Consider the following 14,206-nt stretch of genomic DNA (forward strand, 5'->3'; position numbering starts at 1 on the left):
GGCTCAGAGAGGCAAGACGCTCATCAGAGTCCAGAATGACTGGCAAAACTAGAATGTAAACTCAGTTTATGTTCCCCTTGGTTACAAAGTCCCTTTCACCCTCTTGCCCTTGCCTGAGGCTGAGCCTCTGCCTGCTCATCAGAGCCACGTGGACCTGAATTGTGTCCCTCAGACACCCCTGCTAGGCACATCTCCCTGCAGGGTTTCAGCCCATCCATGGCAGGCCAGCCGCAGTGTCAGCAGCCACCCCAGCCTAGGAGGGTCCCCGTGCCTAGAGGTGTGAAGGGTAATGAGGCCCCGTAATTAAGGTTTCTGAAAACATGGCTGGGAGATTTATAGACAGGCTTTGTCAATAATTGTGCTACCGGCTGCAGATCCAGCGAGACATCGATAAGTGCTCGTTACAGCTTCTCCCTGCTCCCTGCTCCCTGCCCTGCCCCCGCACCACGCCTCCTGAGCCATCAGCCTGCTTGTTCACAGCGCCTATGTACACAGGCTTCGCTCAATTAATTTGCACTTGTTGGTGCCATCTGTTCTTTTCATGTGTCCTTATCAGGAGTGTGTGTGCCCTGCCTCCTGCTCAGATATGACAGTGCAACCCTCCTCATACATACAGGGGCTTCCTGGGCAGGCTCACATCTGCCCTCTCAGACTAAGCTCCTCAGGGTGGGACACTGTCTCCCCACTCAGTCTAGGGCCCCTGAAGGCAAGGCCAAGTCTTCATCTTCCTTCATCTCCCCCTCAACACCCACAGCCTCTCTCTCTCTGCTGAGCCAAGCTTGGCCTGGGACCCTTGCAAACCCCTCTGAGTCTCACCCCACCTGGCAGGGCCTCAGCCCTCCAGAGGAAGCCCCCAGACCCCAAACCAAACCATACCCTGGAAGGCTGGCTACCTCTGGGTGCTGGGAGGCAGGGCGTTGGATCTGGTCCCCGCTCTGGCTCCCATAGCCTGAGCTTTGGCAGGTTCCTGCTACGAGAACAGTGACACATTTGAGTCACAGGGGTGGGAAGGGGCTGAGAGGCTGAGAAGCCACTTGGAAGTCTCTGTTTCTCTTGAGCAGCATTGATCAAGGGTGGTACAGGGGCCAAGGCTTGTACAGCTCCTAGAGTGGGGTGTGTCATGGTCTAGTGGCTCCAGGATACCAGGGCAGGTGGCCCACTCAGATAACTGAGAAAAGGCAGCATCTCAAGGATGCCTTCCCTTGGCTCTCTCCCCATCCCAAGGTTTTGGGTCATTCTGTCTCCCAGAAGGCATCTCAGTCCCTTCCAGCCCCAGCACATATTTCTTTCTTTTCTTTTGTTTCTTCTTTTTTTTTTTTTTTTTTTTTTGAGATGGAGTATCACTCTGTTGTCCCGGCTGGAGTACGGTGGTGTGATCTCGGCTCACTGCATCCCCTACCTCCAAGCAATTCTCCTGCCTCAGCCTCCTGAGTAACTGGGATTACAGGTACCCGCCACCGTGCCCAGCTAATTTTTATATTTTTAGTAGAGACGGGGTTTCACCATATTGGCCAAGATGGTCTCAAACTCCTGTTTGAGTTTGAGATCAGGTGATTTGCCCAGTACAGATTTCTAACCCCAGAGGGCTATGAATGCTGAGCTGGCCCTGCCACAGAAGTGCTAGGCAACTTCTTACCCTCTCTGGGCTCTGGGTCCTGCATAGCACATTGAATTTGTTTAGAAGGCAACCAGACCTTATTCTGGGAGGGTCTTTGGGAATTCACAAGCATGCTTGGTGCCAGCATTCAGGCCCAGCCCAGTCCACTTTGCCTGCCTATAACAGGCTCGACAGCTGGGCCTTAGACTTGCATCCAAGGTCCCATGACTGAACCCTGCAGCTGCTTCAGTCTCATCTCCTACCAGCCCCTCCTCGCCACATGTCCTGTCTGCACTCCCGCAGTGTACCAGGCTGCTGCTCACCTCCACACCTGTGCTCCTGCTGTTCCCTGTGCTAAGACTGTGTCCCCTCCTTATGCCTGTATCACCTAACAAACTCCTACTCATCCTTCAAAACCCATCTCCCTCTCTGACATGCCCTCCAATACCTCACCCTGCACCCCAGGGTGAGGAGGGGGCTGGCTGAGGGGCTCCCCGGCTACTGCATTTGCCATACTGATATATTATGCCACACTGCCTGCTGTCACATCGACTAGAATACAAGCTCCTTGGGACAGAGACCCCAAGCCTTGGTCACATCTGTGTCTCCAGTGCCCACCACAGGGCCTGGCCAAGTGGGCCTGCCAAAGAGTGTATCCTGAACTGGGAGGACCTTAGTCCTTGGCCTGGGTGGGGGAAAGGCAGTGCTCACTCCTCCCCTGGAGATGAAAGGAGGCACTCTCTTGCCACTCTGGCTGCCCACTCATAGGGTCATGACGACCTCAAGGTAGACAATGGATTCAGTTAGGGCAAAATGCAAACATACACTTTGGGGGTGGGGGGTACAGAGGAGGGAGTTTTAACCAAGCTCCCTGCCCACCCTTCCCCTGCCAGCCCCCTAGTCTGGACCCATCCCAGGGTCCTTCTGTGAAGGTCACTGACATCATGACGAACCCTTTCCTGCAGACAGCTCCAAGCTGTGGTGGAGCACCTGGGGTGGGGATTTGGGGGTTGGGGAGGGGCGCAGTTCCATGTGTATTTCAGGCCCAGCAGCATTCCTGCCAGGAGTTTTAGAAATGGAAATGGAGGGCTGTGTTCCCTCAGCACATGTCCCGCCTCCTGGAGCTAGCATCTCTGCCCTCACACGGCCCATGTGCAGGGGCACAGAACCCCAGCTGCCCACGAGCCCCCTCCTAGGCTGCAGCAAAGGCCCACATCCAGGCAGGGTCCAGAGAATTCTGACAGCCTGTCAAAAGCAACAGCAAAAGCCATCTCAGCCCAGGAGCCTCTCCTCCCCCACCCCCGTGTGTTTGATGCGGTGGTTTTATTGCAGGAAGTGAGGGCATTCAAGACAGCCTCAGAATGTATGAACCAGACCTGGAGCCAACAGGGGTGGGGGGAGCAGAGCAGCCTTGGGACTCCAGGAGATGGGTGTGGGCTCAGTGGAGACCATTGCAGGGGACCAGGGAGGCATCTGGACCTTCTGACTAGGCCAGCTTCAAACTCGAGTTGAGGGGAGGCCTCTCCCAACAGCAGCTAAGCATGGCTATCAACATCCGGCATGCCCCGCCCTGAATTCAGCTGAGCCTCTGGCCCTGCAATAGGGAGATCCCAGCGAGTGATGAAGCATGAGCCCCGCCCTTGTGGACTCCAAGGCCAAGGCCAGTTGAGGACAGGAGAGCCAGCCCCAGGGTCCGGAGTGGTGGTGAAGACTCTGGCACCAGCTCACCCACTCCAACAATTTCCCTAGCCTCCTTGTGCCTCACTCTCCTCCTCTGTGGAATGGGCATGAAGGTGGCTACTTCATCAGGTGACTGGTGGTGAAGTTAGACCGATCTATTTAAGGTAGTTAGAACAGTGCCCAGCCTGTGGTGAGCTCTTGTCACCTGCCTGGTGCAGGCTCTAGAAATTGAGAAAGGAAGCCAAGAAGAGTGGGAAAGCCTTTTGTTAGGAGGTGGGCTTTGCAGAACGGATCTGCAGCGATGGGGGAAGGCGACCCCGTCCTGTAGGTGGGAGAACTGCGTGAGCAAAGGCACAGAGGCCGGATGCACTGAACCTGTTTGTTCCCCCAGAGGTTCTAAGGCCGCAGGAAGTGGCTGGTGCGGGAGTGGCTGGTCCGAGGGGAGCTGCACTATTAAGTGTGGAAGAGGAGGGGGACAGGAGCAAGACCACAGGGACCTTGACCGCCAAGCTGGGTGAAGGAAGTGTGAATAAAGCCCCAGTGCCACCAGGCGTCTCTGTACTGCCCTCCTCTTCCTCCCCAGCCCAGCCTGGCGCCTGCCCTGTTTCCGAGGATCCCCTGAAGGAGGACATCCCTTAGCCCCACAAAGAGCCCTGCCCTAGTCTCCACATAGTAATTGTCTTGTGTGTCTCACCCAGTGATAAGGGGTGAGCAAGGGACAGGGGGTGGGGGCTATTTAGCACCCGTTTTATAGATGAAATGCCTGAGACCAGACAGGAGCCCCTGGGGCCTCCCTGGCTTCAGGGGGCAGGCTCAAGCCTCTCAAGGGTGCAGCTCCCCTCCCTCTCAGCAGCCTACACTTGGTCTATGTCCGATGATGGGTCCCTGAAGGTCCGCTCGGGCGCCCCTCCGTTCTCCCGCCAGAGCAGGGCTGGAAGACAGCCATGTCTGGGGCCCGGCTGAGCTCAGTGCATGCCTCTGCGTAGTGCATTATTGATGGTGCTTCTAATTGTGCGTTTCCCAAAGTCTACAGGCCTTTGATGAAAAATTCATGGCACGCCTGAGGATGGGAGCAGACTCAATCGATTGGCGCACAGCAGGCGGGGGAAGATGGGGCCCCTCACAGGGAGGGGTGGTGAAGCCTGGTCTGGGAGGCTTCTTGCCCCAGGATCTTGGGGACAGCAGGGGACACACACCCATTTCCCTGGTGGGGAGGCTGAGGGGCAGGAGCAGGAAGATCTAAGGCCCACATCTCAGTGCCAGCTGGTGACTGGTACCATCAAGGGAGGATGGCCGACTCTACCACAGGGCCTCCCTTTCATTTCCCTGGAGGGGTGCTAGACCCTCCAGAGCCCCTCATGAGAGTCACACAGAGGAGGGAGTAATATTTCTGGAGCCACTCTTATATGCCAGGCACTGCTCAGAGCTGTACACTCACAGCCTCATTTAATCCCCAACAGCGTTATGAGATGGGCACAGTGATGCACTCCATTTTACAGAGAAGAAAACAGGCTCAGAGAGGTTAAGTGACCTATCCAGACTCACACAGCTGCTTAGTAACAGAGCCCACTATCTTTCCACTTCACTAGGCCCACTCAAAGAAGAACTAATAGGAGTATGGGGATTGTCTTGTGCCATTCCCCTGCCTGTCCCTATTGTTCAGAGGAAATGTCCCCATTAAGAAAAAGCAGAGTGGGCCGGGCGCGATGGCTCACGCCTGTAATCCCAACACTTTGGGAGGCTGAGGCAGGTGGATCACGAGGTCAAGAGATTGAGGGCATCCTGGCTAACACGGTGAAACCTCGTCTCTACTAAAAAAAATTTTAAAAAAATGTTAGCCAGGTGTGGTGGCGGGCGCCTGTAGTCCCAACTTCTCGGGAGGCTAAGGCAGGAGAATGGCATTAACCCAGGAGGCGAAGCTTGCAGTAAGCCGAGATCATGCCACTGCACTCCAACCTGGGAGACAGAGCGAGAGACAGAGCGAGACTCTGTGTCAAAAAGAAAAAAAAAGAAAACGTGGAGTAAGTGAAACCTGAGGCCTGCAAATGAGAAGAGGAAGAGCACCCCTGCAACACTGAGAGAGGCCAGAGGCCCCCCAACCCTGTGCAGAGTGCTGAGCTAGGCACCCAGCAGCAGGAGCAGAGATTTTGAAACGGGTGAAGGTGACTGTCCTGGCTTGTCCAGTCAGGGATTATTATTGTGCCACCATTGAGGCCCCAAAGAACACTGTCAGTCATCCATTCATTCATTAAACAAGTAAACAAATATTTATGAAGTCCCAGTGCTGGTCAGCATCTTGCTAGGTCCAGATGGAGGGCCCTATCATGAAAGGCTTTGCGACCAAGCTTGTCTGGGACAGACAGGCTGAACCCAGTTCAGCTGGGGAAAGGCAGGCAGGCCCCTCCATACCCCAGGAGGGGGTCTCTGCAACCAGGCTGAAGCCGTTTATATCAGACGTTCTGCCTTCGTGACCAACGCTGTTTCTAGGTGGCGGGCTGGCTTGTTTGGGTTTGTTTTTTCTTTGCTTCCCAGTGAGTTTCTTTCAAAAACATCCACCCATGTCTCCGCTGAACTAAAAAGAAAGGAATTTGTCCAGAGCATCAGGAAAGCAGACAGGGGAAAGCCCCAGGGGCCAGGCGTGGGGCTCTAAGCCACACTGCAACTGCAGGGAGGAGAGTGAGCCCAGCTTGTGCTGCTGTGGGGTGGGGAGGACTCCTGAGGGGACAAAGGGGAATCGGGGAGCAGAGAGACTAAGGGGAAGGGGGAGGAGGAGACTCAGGGAGAGGGTGAGGTTCAGTGGGAGAGAAAGGGGAGACGAGGTATGGGGGTAACCAGGAGGCAGAGAAAGTGGAGAAGAGAGTGGGGAGTTGAGGGGGAGGCAGGGACCAAGGTGTAGCCAAAGGCAGGTGAGGGAGGAGGGATACTGAGCCTGGGCCAGGGGAGTCAGAAGGCCGGAGCCCTGAAGGGCACCACAGCCCTCCTCGGCCCTGCTGTCTCTGTACTATTCTATGGCCAAGGAGTGAGTCTTGCATTGTTTCAGCCACCCCACCCAGACACCCCCCACCCTGGAACAAAGGGGAAGTGGCCCCATGGCCTGCCTGCTTCAGCTCAGGGCTGGGCTTGGTCACCAGGCAGGTACTTGTTGTAGCAACGGTCCCTGGGGACCCATCCTGGGGAACAGGACTGCTAACAGTAAAGATGGGGGAGCCAGGGCCCCCATCCCCTCCAGCCCCCAAGGCTACCCCAGACCTCGTTGACAACCTCTCTGTAAGTTGCCCCCTCACCCACTGGTTCTGCGAGGATGGGTTGTGGCTTGCCTAGCAGAGGTGCGTTGGGGTGTTTTGCCCAGCAACCAGTAGAGGTGTTCCCAGAGCCTCTACAAGTGGGAGGCAGGGTGGAGAGGACCAGGGCTGTGACCATTGGATGCCCATGGCCACAGGAATCTTTTGCAGGGCCCCCAGCTCCAGCCTAGGCCACCTGAGCCCACACAGTAAACCAGAGAGGGAGTACAGAAGGGCTTCTGGGAAAATCCCTTAAAGTGACCATTGTCTCCTGCTAGTCTGGGCCCTACCTCTGGCGTCTTAGAGGTCCAGCCTCGGATCCTAGAAAGTGACTGAGCCTGGGCTAGCCTAGGAAAGCTTGCTGGTAGTGCATGTGTGATGCCGAGCTGTGAGGAGGAGTGGGTGTGGCAGATGGGGCATCCAGTGGAAGCAGTAGCCTAGGCCGGGGGCTGGGGCCGCCTGGGGAAGTGCTAACCTTTCTGGTTTGGGCCCCAGGTGCCAAAGCATTTCTTCTTCCCCTTTGGCAAGAATCCCAGAGGACAACCCCAACAAGGATCATTCCCCACAGGGTGCAGATGAGTAGGCACGAAGTGGGCAAGGGCCTCGCTTCAGGTCGTTCAACAGCTGTGGGCAGAGGCTGGATCAGAACCCAAGGTTCTGGGTTCCAACCAGGGCTCTTCCCCCACCCTCCGTGGGGCATTCCTGAGGCAGCAAAGCTCTAACCAGGGAGGATTCTGGCAGGAGGTGACCAGTGGGGAAGGATTCTTTGTGGAAGAGTGAACCGGGCCTGTAAAACCAGGACTGGGGCCTGCCCCTCACCACCCGCTGAATGCCCAGCCCAGTACTTCCCTGACTGAGAGCAAAGGCTGGCCCCAATCCGCTGTCAGCAGAGGCTGGACTCTGGCCCAGTACCCAAGGAGTAGTGACTGATGGCCTGCCTTGGGATAGCCCGAGGGTCTTCCTGGAAGAGGAGGGCCCAGAATGGAGCCTTGAGGGTAGGGCAGGGTTCAGAAAAGCCTGAGAGGGGAAGTAGGAATGGGAAGCCAGCATCCTCCAGGAAGCCCTGCCCCCACCCCAGCCCAGCCGGTCTCCATTGTCCTGGCCAGGCCCAATTAGCACCTGGCTCCTGCAGGGGCCAATTAGACAGGGGCTGAGGTCAGCTGCCGGCCAAGGCCCTGCCACCCCTCCAAGCTTCACCAAGCCAAGCACAAAAGCTTTCTAGGCACTATCTCTGCTGCAGCAGGAAGGGAAAGAAAGAACAGAAGAAAGGGAAAATGCACTCCTTTTGTTTCTTTGCCATAACCTTGGGCTGAACAAAGAAGCGACTGCCTCCCCTCCCTGGGAGGGCAGCTTCTGTGGAGCAGGGAGTCTGTTGTAAACAGCAATTTGCACAGACTGTTGTGGTTGGAAGGCCCAGATGACATTCGAGGGGAACCAGGAGCAGAGACCCGGGGTGAGCAGGGCCCTGGTTCTAGAAACTCCTGTGACTCCCCACTGCCCTCTGTTCAGAAACAGAGGTCCCGGGCCTGGCTGGCGCAAACAGGTGGGCCTGCTCCAGCTCTCTAGCCAGACAGACCTGTGTACTTTGCTGCCTCCAAAGAGCCCAGCCCACATGGGCCTCCACACCTTCCCTCGGTGTTCCCCACCTCTCAAGTCCCACCCAATCCAGTCAAATCTCACGTGCACCTCAAAGGCCCAGCTCCACCCCTCCTCTGTAGAATCCTGTCCCCAACCCCACCCCTGGCCTTGACTTGCACTCCTAAGGTGTGAGCCATGTCCCATGCAAAGCCTTCCTCCCACTGGGAACTCTCTGAGTGCAGGGGTCTCCCCATCCCCACAGAGCTGAGTTTAGGGGTGCAAACAGCAGCTGCCAGGCCCTGCTGGGGAGCAGGTGGAAGGGAGATATATGCCAAAGAGAGCCCAGAATGGGCTTAGGAAGCTGGGGCCACCCTGGAGTGGTAGCAGGTGAAGGGGACCCACCAGTGCCATTGTCTCCTGCAGGCTCCCACCCCCGTCGCACAGACCACCTTGCCCTCACCTCCCTAACCCTGCCCTCTGTGTCTCAGGAGTGAAACCTCTCCCACTGGGCTATGCCTTTCCCACTTTGATATCCCACCCAGCCAGTGAGGCTCTCAGTCCTCCCTCGCCTGCCCTCTGGTGGTGATGAGGTTCCAAAGTGAATGGAGGGAAAGAAAGAAGCTTGTTCTCATGGGGAGTGGGTTCTATTGTCCTTCAGTGGGTGGGAAGGGAGCTTGGCTGAATGGGCAGTGGCAAAGAACTGAGAGGCCAGGGACCAGTAGCATTGGCCCGTGTGTTTCTGGGAGTAAGGGGAGTTCTTAGCCATGGTGAGCCCCGACCCCTGGGAAAACACTAGTCCCTTTCAGCAAATTTTCAGGCACAACCTCCATCCTCCTCGACTTGTCCCTGAGATGGCCCCTCAGAACTGGGCTTTTGCTCCCTGGTCTCTGGAACTGGAGGAGGCCAGCACCAATTTGCAAGCTGAATTTTCCATTGTATTTTAAAGAAATGTGGTTAATTCGCTTTATTTTATTTTATCTTATCTTATTTATTTATTTATTTTTGAGATGGAGTATTGCTCTGTGGCCCAGGCTGGAGTTCAGTGGCGCCATCTCAGCTCACTGCAACCTCCACCCCACCCCCACCCGCCCCCTGGTTCAAGCGATTCTTCCACCTCATCCTCCCAAGTAGCTGAGATTACAGGCACCCACCACTATGCCCAGCTAATTTTTGTATTTTTAGTAGAGATGGGGTTTCACCATGTTGGCCAGGCTGGTCTCAAACTTCTGACCTCAGGCGATCCGCCTGTCTTGGCCTCCCAAAGGCTGGGATTACAGACATGAGCCACTGTGCCCTGCCTAATTTTTGTATTTTTAGTAGAGAGAGGGTTTCACTATATTGGCCAGGCTGGTCTTGAACTCCTGACCTCAAGTGATCCACCCGCCTTGACTCCCAAAGTGCTGGGATTATAAACATGAACCACCGCACCCGGCCAAGGAATGTGGTTATTCCGTTTAAAAGTATTGGGAAACTTAGATTAGCCAAGAGAAGCCTCTCTGCTATTCAAAGGACACCTGCAGGAGTTCTGTCTGGCAAATTTGGCAGGAGCAGGGTCTGGGTCAAAGGATTTGCCAGAGTAAGGCAGGGAGGCAGGGAGGCCCTTCCCTGCCATCAAGGTCTTCAGGAGCTAAAGGGGGAGCATGTGGGTGGCCCTTGGCAGATGGGGATTGCCAGGCTGGTGTGGACAAGGAACGGCTTCTGGGCAGAGGTAGGGAAGGCTTTGAAGATAGGGGCCCAGAAGGCTGGGCCCATGGGCTGGAGTGGCCAGGGCTAAATTCTGAAAGGGGGTCTAGCTGTGCTGGGAGAGGTGGAAATTCAAAGTTGGAAATTTACCATGAGGCCCAGTGGGAGCCGTTGGAGGGGTCTGGAGGCCAGAGAGGATGTTCCAGTTACCTATTGCAATAGCAAACTACCCCAAAATGTTATCAGTTAAAACGATAATTTTTTTCTTTTATTATCACATCTCATAGCTTTGTGGGTCAGGAACTCAGCCACAGCACAGCAGGTCTGAGTCCTCAGCTGGGACAACCTACGGGGAGGGGCGGGAGCAGCCGGGGCTGGGTGGGCCTCACCCTCTCCTATACACTTAGTTTGGGCTTCCTCACAGTCTCAGGGCAGCAAGAAATTAGCAGCTAGCAGGGAAGAATTAGGGTTACTGCAAGATGGGTCTCGTCCCAAGCCCCTGTCCTCATCACTCAGCCCCAACATCTTCCCCGGAGCTAACCCAGGACAGAGGCCCCAGCCCAAGTTCAGGATTCACTGAGTGACTTCAGGCAAATCTCTGTACCTCTCTGGTCCCAATATCAGAACTTCTGAGATGGGGGTTCCGGGCTAGAGGTCTTGGAAGGCTGGCTGGACCGCCTGGAGGAAGGACATGTGCTCCTGGAACTGGGGAGAAAGACAGTCCCGCACACACCTTCCTCACAATATGAGCTGTGGGCCACTCAGCTTGGCCTTATCCCACCACAGGCTGAAGCTGGGTGTCTGTGGGAGGCGGCTGCCCTCTGCCGGCTGCAAAGGCAAACCACATGCAGATGGCCTGGGCCTGCCAGCGATGGATCCTGGGGGTGTGGGGAACCCTGAGATTGGGTAGCTGCCCAGGGAAGGGGACAAAGGAGAGGGTGTGTTCCTGGTCCAGCAAACCCATCTTCTGCACCCACTCCAACACTAGCCAGACTGCCACCCACACTGCCTCAGACCCAGCAACCTGTCTCAGGCCTCCTTCCCTGGGAGAGTGAAACTCCTCCCCACTCCTACTCCTGCTCCAGCCCATATGTCCCCTATGCATCCCTCCCTCTTACCTTCTAATTCTCCAGGAAATCCTCTCCCTCCACCACTATGCCTCTCCTTGAGCCTGTGTTCCTAGCTTCTACCTTTGACACTTCTCAACCTCACTGTCCCCTCAGACCTTACCCATAGCACCCAGCATTCAGAGCAATGGCCAAGGTCACCTCCTCCACGCCACACCCAGAGGCTCCCTCTGCAGATCTGGAAGCTGTTGAGCCTTCTCTCCTTTTTCCAAAATTCTTTTAAATTGTGAAATGTGACCCATTTCACAATTTAAGAAAAATTGCATTGAACATATAGAACATAATTGTTATAAATTATTATATAGCAAATGTCCATGAAACCACCACCCAGGTCAGGAAACAGCATCACCAGCATCTTCACGCCCCTCATGCCCCTCCCAGCCACACCCCTCGTCTCCTGGATGTAATCACTCTACCAGTTTCCTGTCCTTGCTTTGCTTCTTTACTTTTTTATTATTTATTTATTTATTTTTGGGACAGGGTCTCACTCTGTCACCCAGGCTGGAGTGCAATGGCATAATCTTGGTTCACTGCAACCTCCACCTCCCGGATTCAAGTGATTCTCAGGCCTCAGCCTGCCAAGTAGCTGGGATTACAGGCACCCGCCACAACACTCGGCTAATTTTTGGGTTTTTGTGTAGAAACAGGGTTTCACTATGTTTGTCAGGCTGATCTTAAACTTCTGACCTCAATCGACCTACCCGCTTCAGCCTCCCAAAGTGCTGGGATTAAAAGAGTAAGCCAGCCCCGTGGCTCACACCTGTAATCCCAACACTTTGGGAGGCCGAAGTGGGCAGATCATGAGGTCAGGAGGTCGAGACCAACCTGACAAACATGGTGAAATCCCGTCTCTACTAAAAATACAAAAAAATTAGCCCAGCTTAGTGGCAGGTGCCTGTAATCCCAGCTACTCAGGAGGCTGAGGCAGGAGAATTGCCTGAACTCGGGAGGCGGAGGTTACATTGAGCCAAGATCACGCCACTGCACCCCAGCCTGGGCGACAGAGAGAGACTCCATCTCAAAAAAAAAAAAAGTGTTAGCCACTGCGCCTGACCTGCTTTGCTTCTTTGTACTGTCGCTACCTGAGCATGCCTCTTGAATCACTCTGGCCTAATTTTTCTATTTTTACCTTCATGGAGAGGGCACCATGACATATGCATTGCTTTGCACACGGCTTTTTTGCTCGCCTTGATGTATGTGAGGTGCACCCACATCATGGTTTCTTCATGCTCTAAAGTATCCCGCTGTGTGGGTCTCCACCTGCCCCTATCTCTACCCCATAATTCCTCACTCGCCCGCCAGTTCTTTTATGTTTTTATGAAGGTGAGTTTTGCTTTGTGTCCCATTCAGACCATCTCTAGTGGCGGGTTCATCTCCATCACCCAAGCCACAAGACTCAAGCGGAAGGTAGTTGCCCTCCTTTTGAAGCCCTCTGCAGCCTTGGCCTTGCCAGCCGGCTCTCGCCACTCTTCCTCCTACCTCTCTGTCAATTGCCCTAGTCCTGAGAGCTCCTCTCCTACCACCCCTTGTCCTTGAACCCCCTCCTCACTCCACACTTCCCAGACGCGGAAAATCTGCTCCCTTCCCAAGGCTCCAGTGGAACCAGGGCTATCCTGCCACCTGTCTCCCACCAGGATTCACTCCAGGCTAGATCACCATCAGCCACTGCTGGCCTCCTGCACCTGAGGCCCTGCAGGTACCTCACCCCTAACATGCTCCTCCCCCTAACCCAGCTCCCCCTCCTTCCCACTCCAGACCTGCACCTCCTCCACCCAAAGACCCCAGGCTTCTCCTTTCCTCATCCCCCACCTCCTCCTTCTTCCCACTTCCTCCTTCCCACTCCAGGCATGCACCTCCACCAAAAGGCCCCAGACTCCTCCCACTCCTCCCACTCCCCCACCTCCTCCTCCTCCGCACTGCAGGCATGCACCTCCTCCACCCAAAGACCCTAGCCCCTCCCAACGCCCCGCCCCACCATCCCCAACCCTCCTCTTTGTTGTTCACTTCACTCTGTCATGCTGAGTCCTCCTTGGTCTGCCTCCACCCAGCAAGGGTCCCTGGCTCCCTGCTCTGGGCCTCCATTCATTTCTCTGTACATCTTGAGTGGCCAGAGGGGTCTTGCCACAACCCCCCTCCAGCTTAGGCCTTCCAGTGGCCTGCAGGATGGAGTCCAAGCTCCTGAGGTTGGCCACACCCCTACTCACTCCCCAACCCGCACTCTGCCCTCCAGGAAGTCACCGGCTTTGTTCCTGATCATACACTCTCTGCCCCTTGCCTTTGCCACAGTGTCTCCTCTGCCCGAGAGGCCTCTCCCCTACCCCGGGTAACACCTGCTCACCCTCCTAGAGTCAGCTCAGGTTATCACCCCCTCCAGGAAGGCTTCCTAGACCTGGGGCTAGGAAAAGAGCCTCCTGTAAGCTCCCCTCTGTCACAGATGTCGCTGCCATCTCCTCGGTGTAGATGGGAGACCATCGCAGGCAGGGATGGTCTGGGCTGGTCTGGGTTCCATGGCCCCAGTGTGGACATGGCCTTCAGCAATTGCTGGTGACTGCTGCTTCCAATGTAGCCTTTACACTGAGTCTCTATGACCTTGGGAACACTACTTCCAATCTCAGCTTCCCTGTTTTACAATGAGTTTATTTGGACCCTAAGTAGCCACAGGTGTCATGGGATGCAGTGCCTCAGATTCTGCCAGAAGCACTTCTTATTTTGGTGGGAGGGCAGGGGTGGGTAAGGGTTAAGCATTAACCCTTTAGGCTTCCTGCACTCAAGGCCCTGCAGATACCTTACCCCCAACACACCCTCCCTAAACCAGCTCCTTCTCCCCACTCCTGGCTTAAAAACAAAGACAATCACCACTCCTCCTCCTTCATGGAAACTGGTTCTCAGTTTCTATAAAATGGAAGTAGTCACATCATCATATCTTCTGTGCCCACTGCCCAGGGTTATAATAAGAACCATTAAAAATGTGGGGGCAGGCAGAGTGGCTCATGCCTATAATCCCAGCACTTTGGGAGGCCAAGGTAGGAGGATCACTTGAGGCCAGGAGTTCAAGACCAGCCTGGGCAACATAGCAAGGCCCCATCTTTACAAAAAATTTAAAAATTAGCTAGGCATGGTGGCACACACCTGTAGCCCCAGCTACTTGGGAGGCTGAGTCAGGAGGACCACTTGAGCCCGGAAGTTCGAGGTTGCAGTGAGCTATGATCATGCCACTGCACTCCAGCCTGGGTGACAGAGTGAGACTCCATCTTGGAAAA

General features: G+C 55.2%; 1 protein-coding gene across 3 annotated transcripts in view; it reads left to right on the forward strand.

The window, feature by feature from the left end:
* CCDC33 (coiled-coil domain containing 33) overlaps positions 1 to 14,206 on the forward strand; it is a 100,858-nt gene that overhangs the window by 77,352 nt on the left and 9,300 nt on the right. For 2 of the 3 annotated variants that reach the window (XM_010375993.2, XM_010375994.2), the window contains exon 1: positions 6,451 to 6,544. The exons of the other annotated variant lie outside the window; for it this stretch is intronic. In XM_010375993.2, coding sequence (XP_010374295.1) covers positions 6,476 to 6,544 — 69 coding nt within the window. In that variant the 5' untranslated portion in view covers positions 6,451 to 6,475. Of the gene's footprint in view, positions 1 to 6,450; positions 6,545 to 14,206 lie in introns of those variants that run through there. 3 annotated transcript variants of the gene reach the window in all.

This window comes from Rhinopithecus roxellana, chromosome 5 (assembly GCF_007565055.1).
Source record: "Rhinopithecus roxellana isolate Shanxi Qingling chromosome 5, ASM756505v1, whole genome shotgun sequence".
Classification (NCBI taxonomy): domain Eukaryota; kingdom Metazoa; phylum Chordata; class Mammalia; order Primates; family Cercopithecidae; genus Rhinopithecus; species Rhinopithecus roxellana.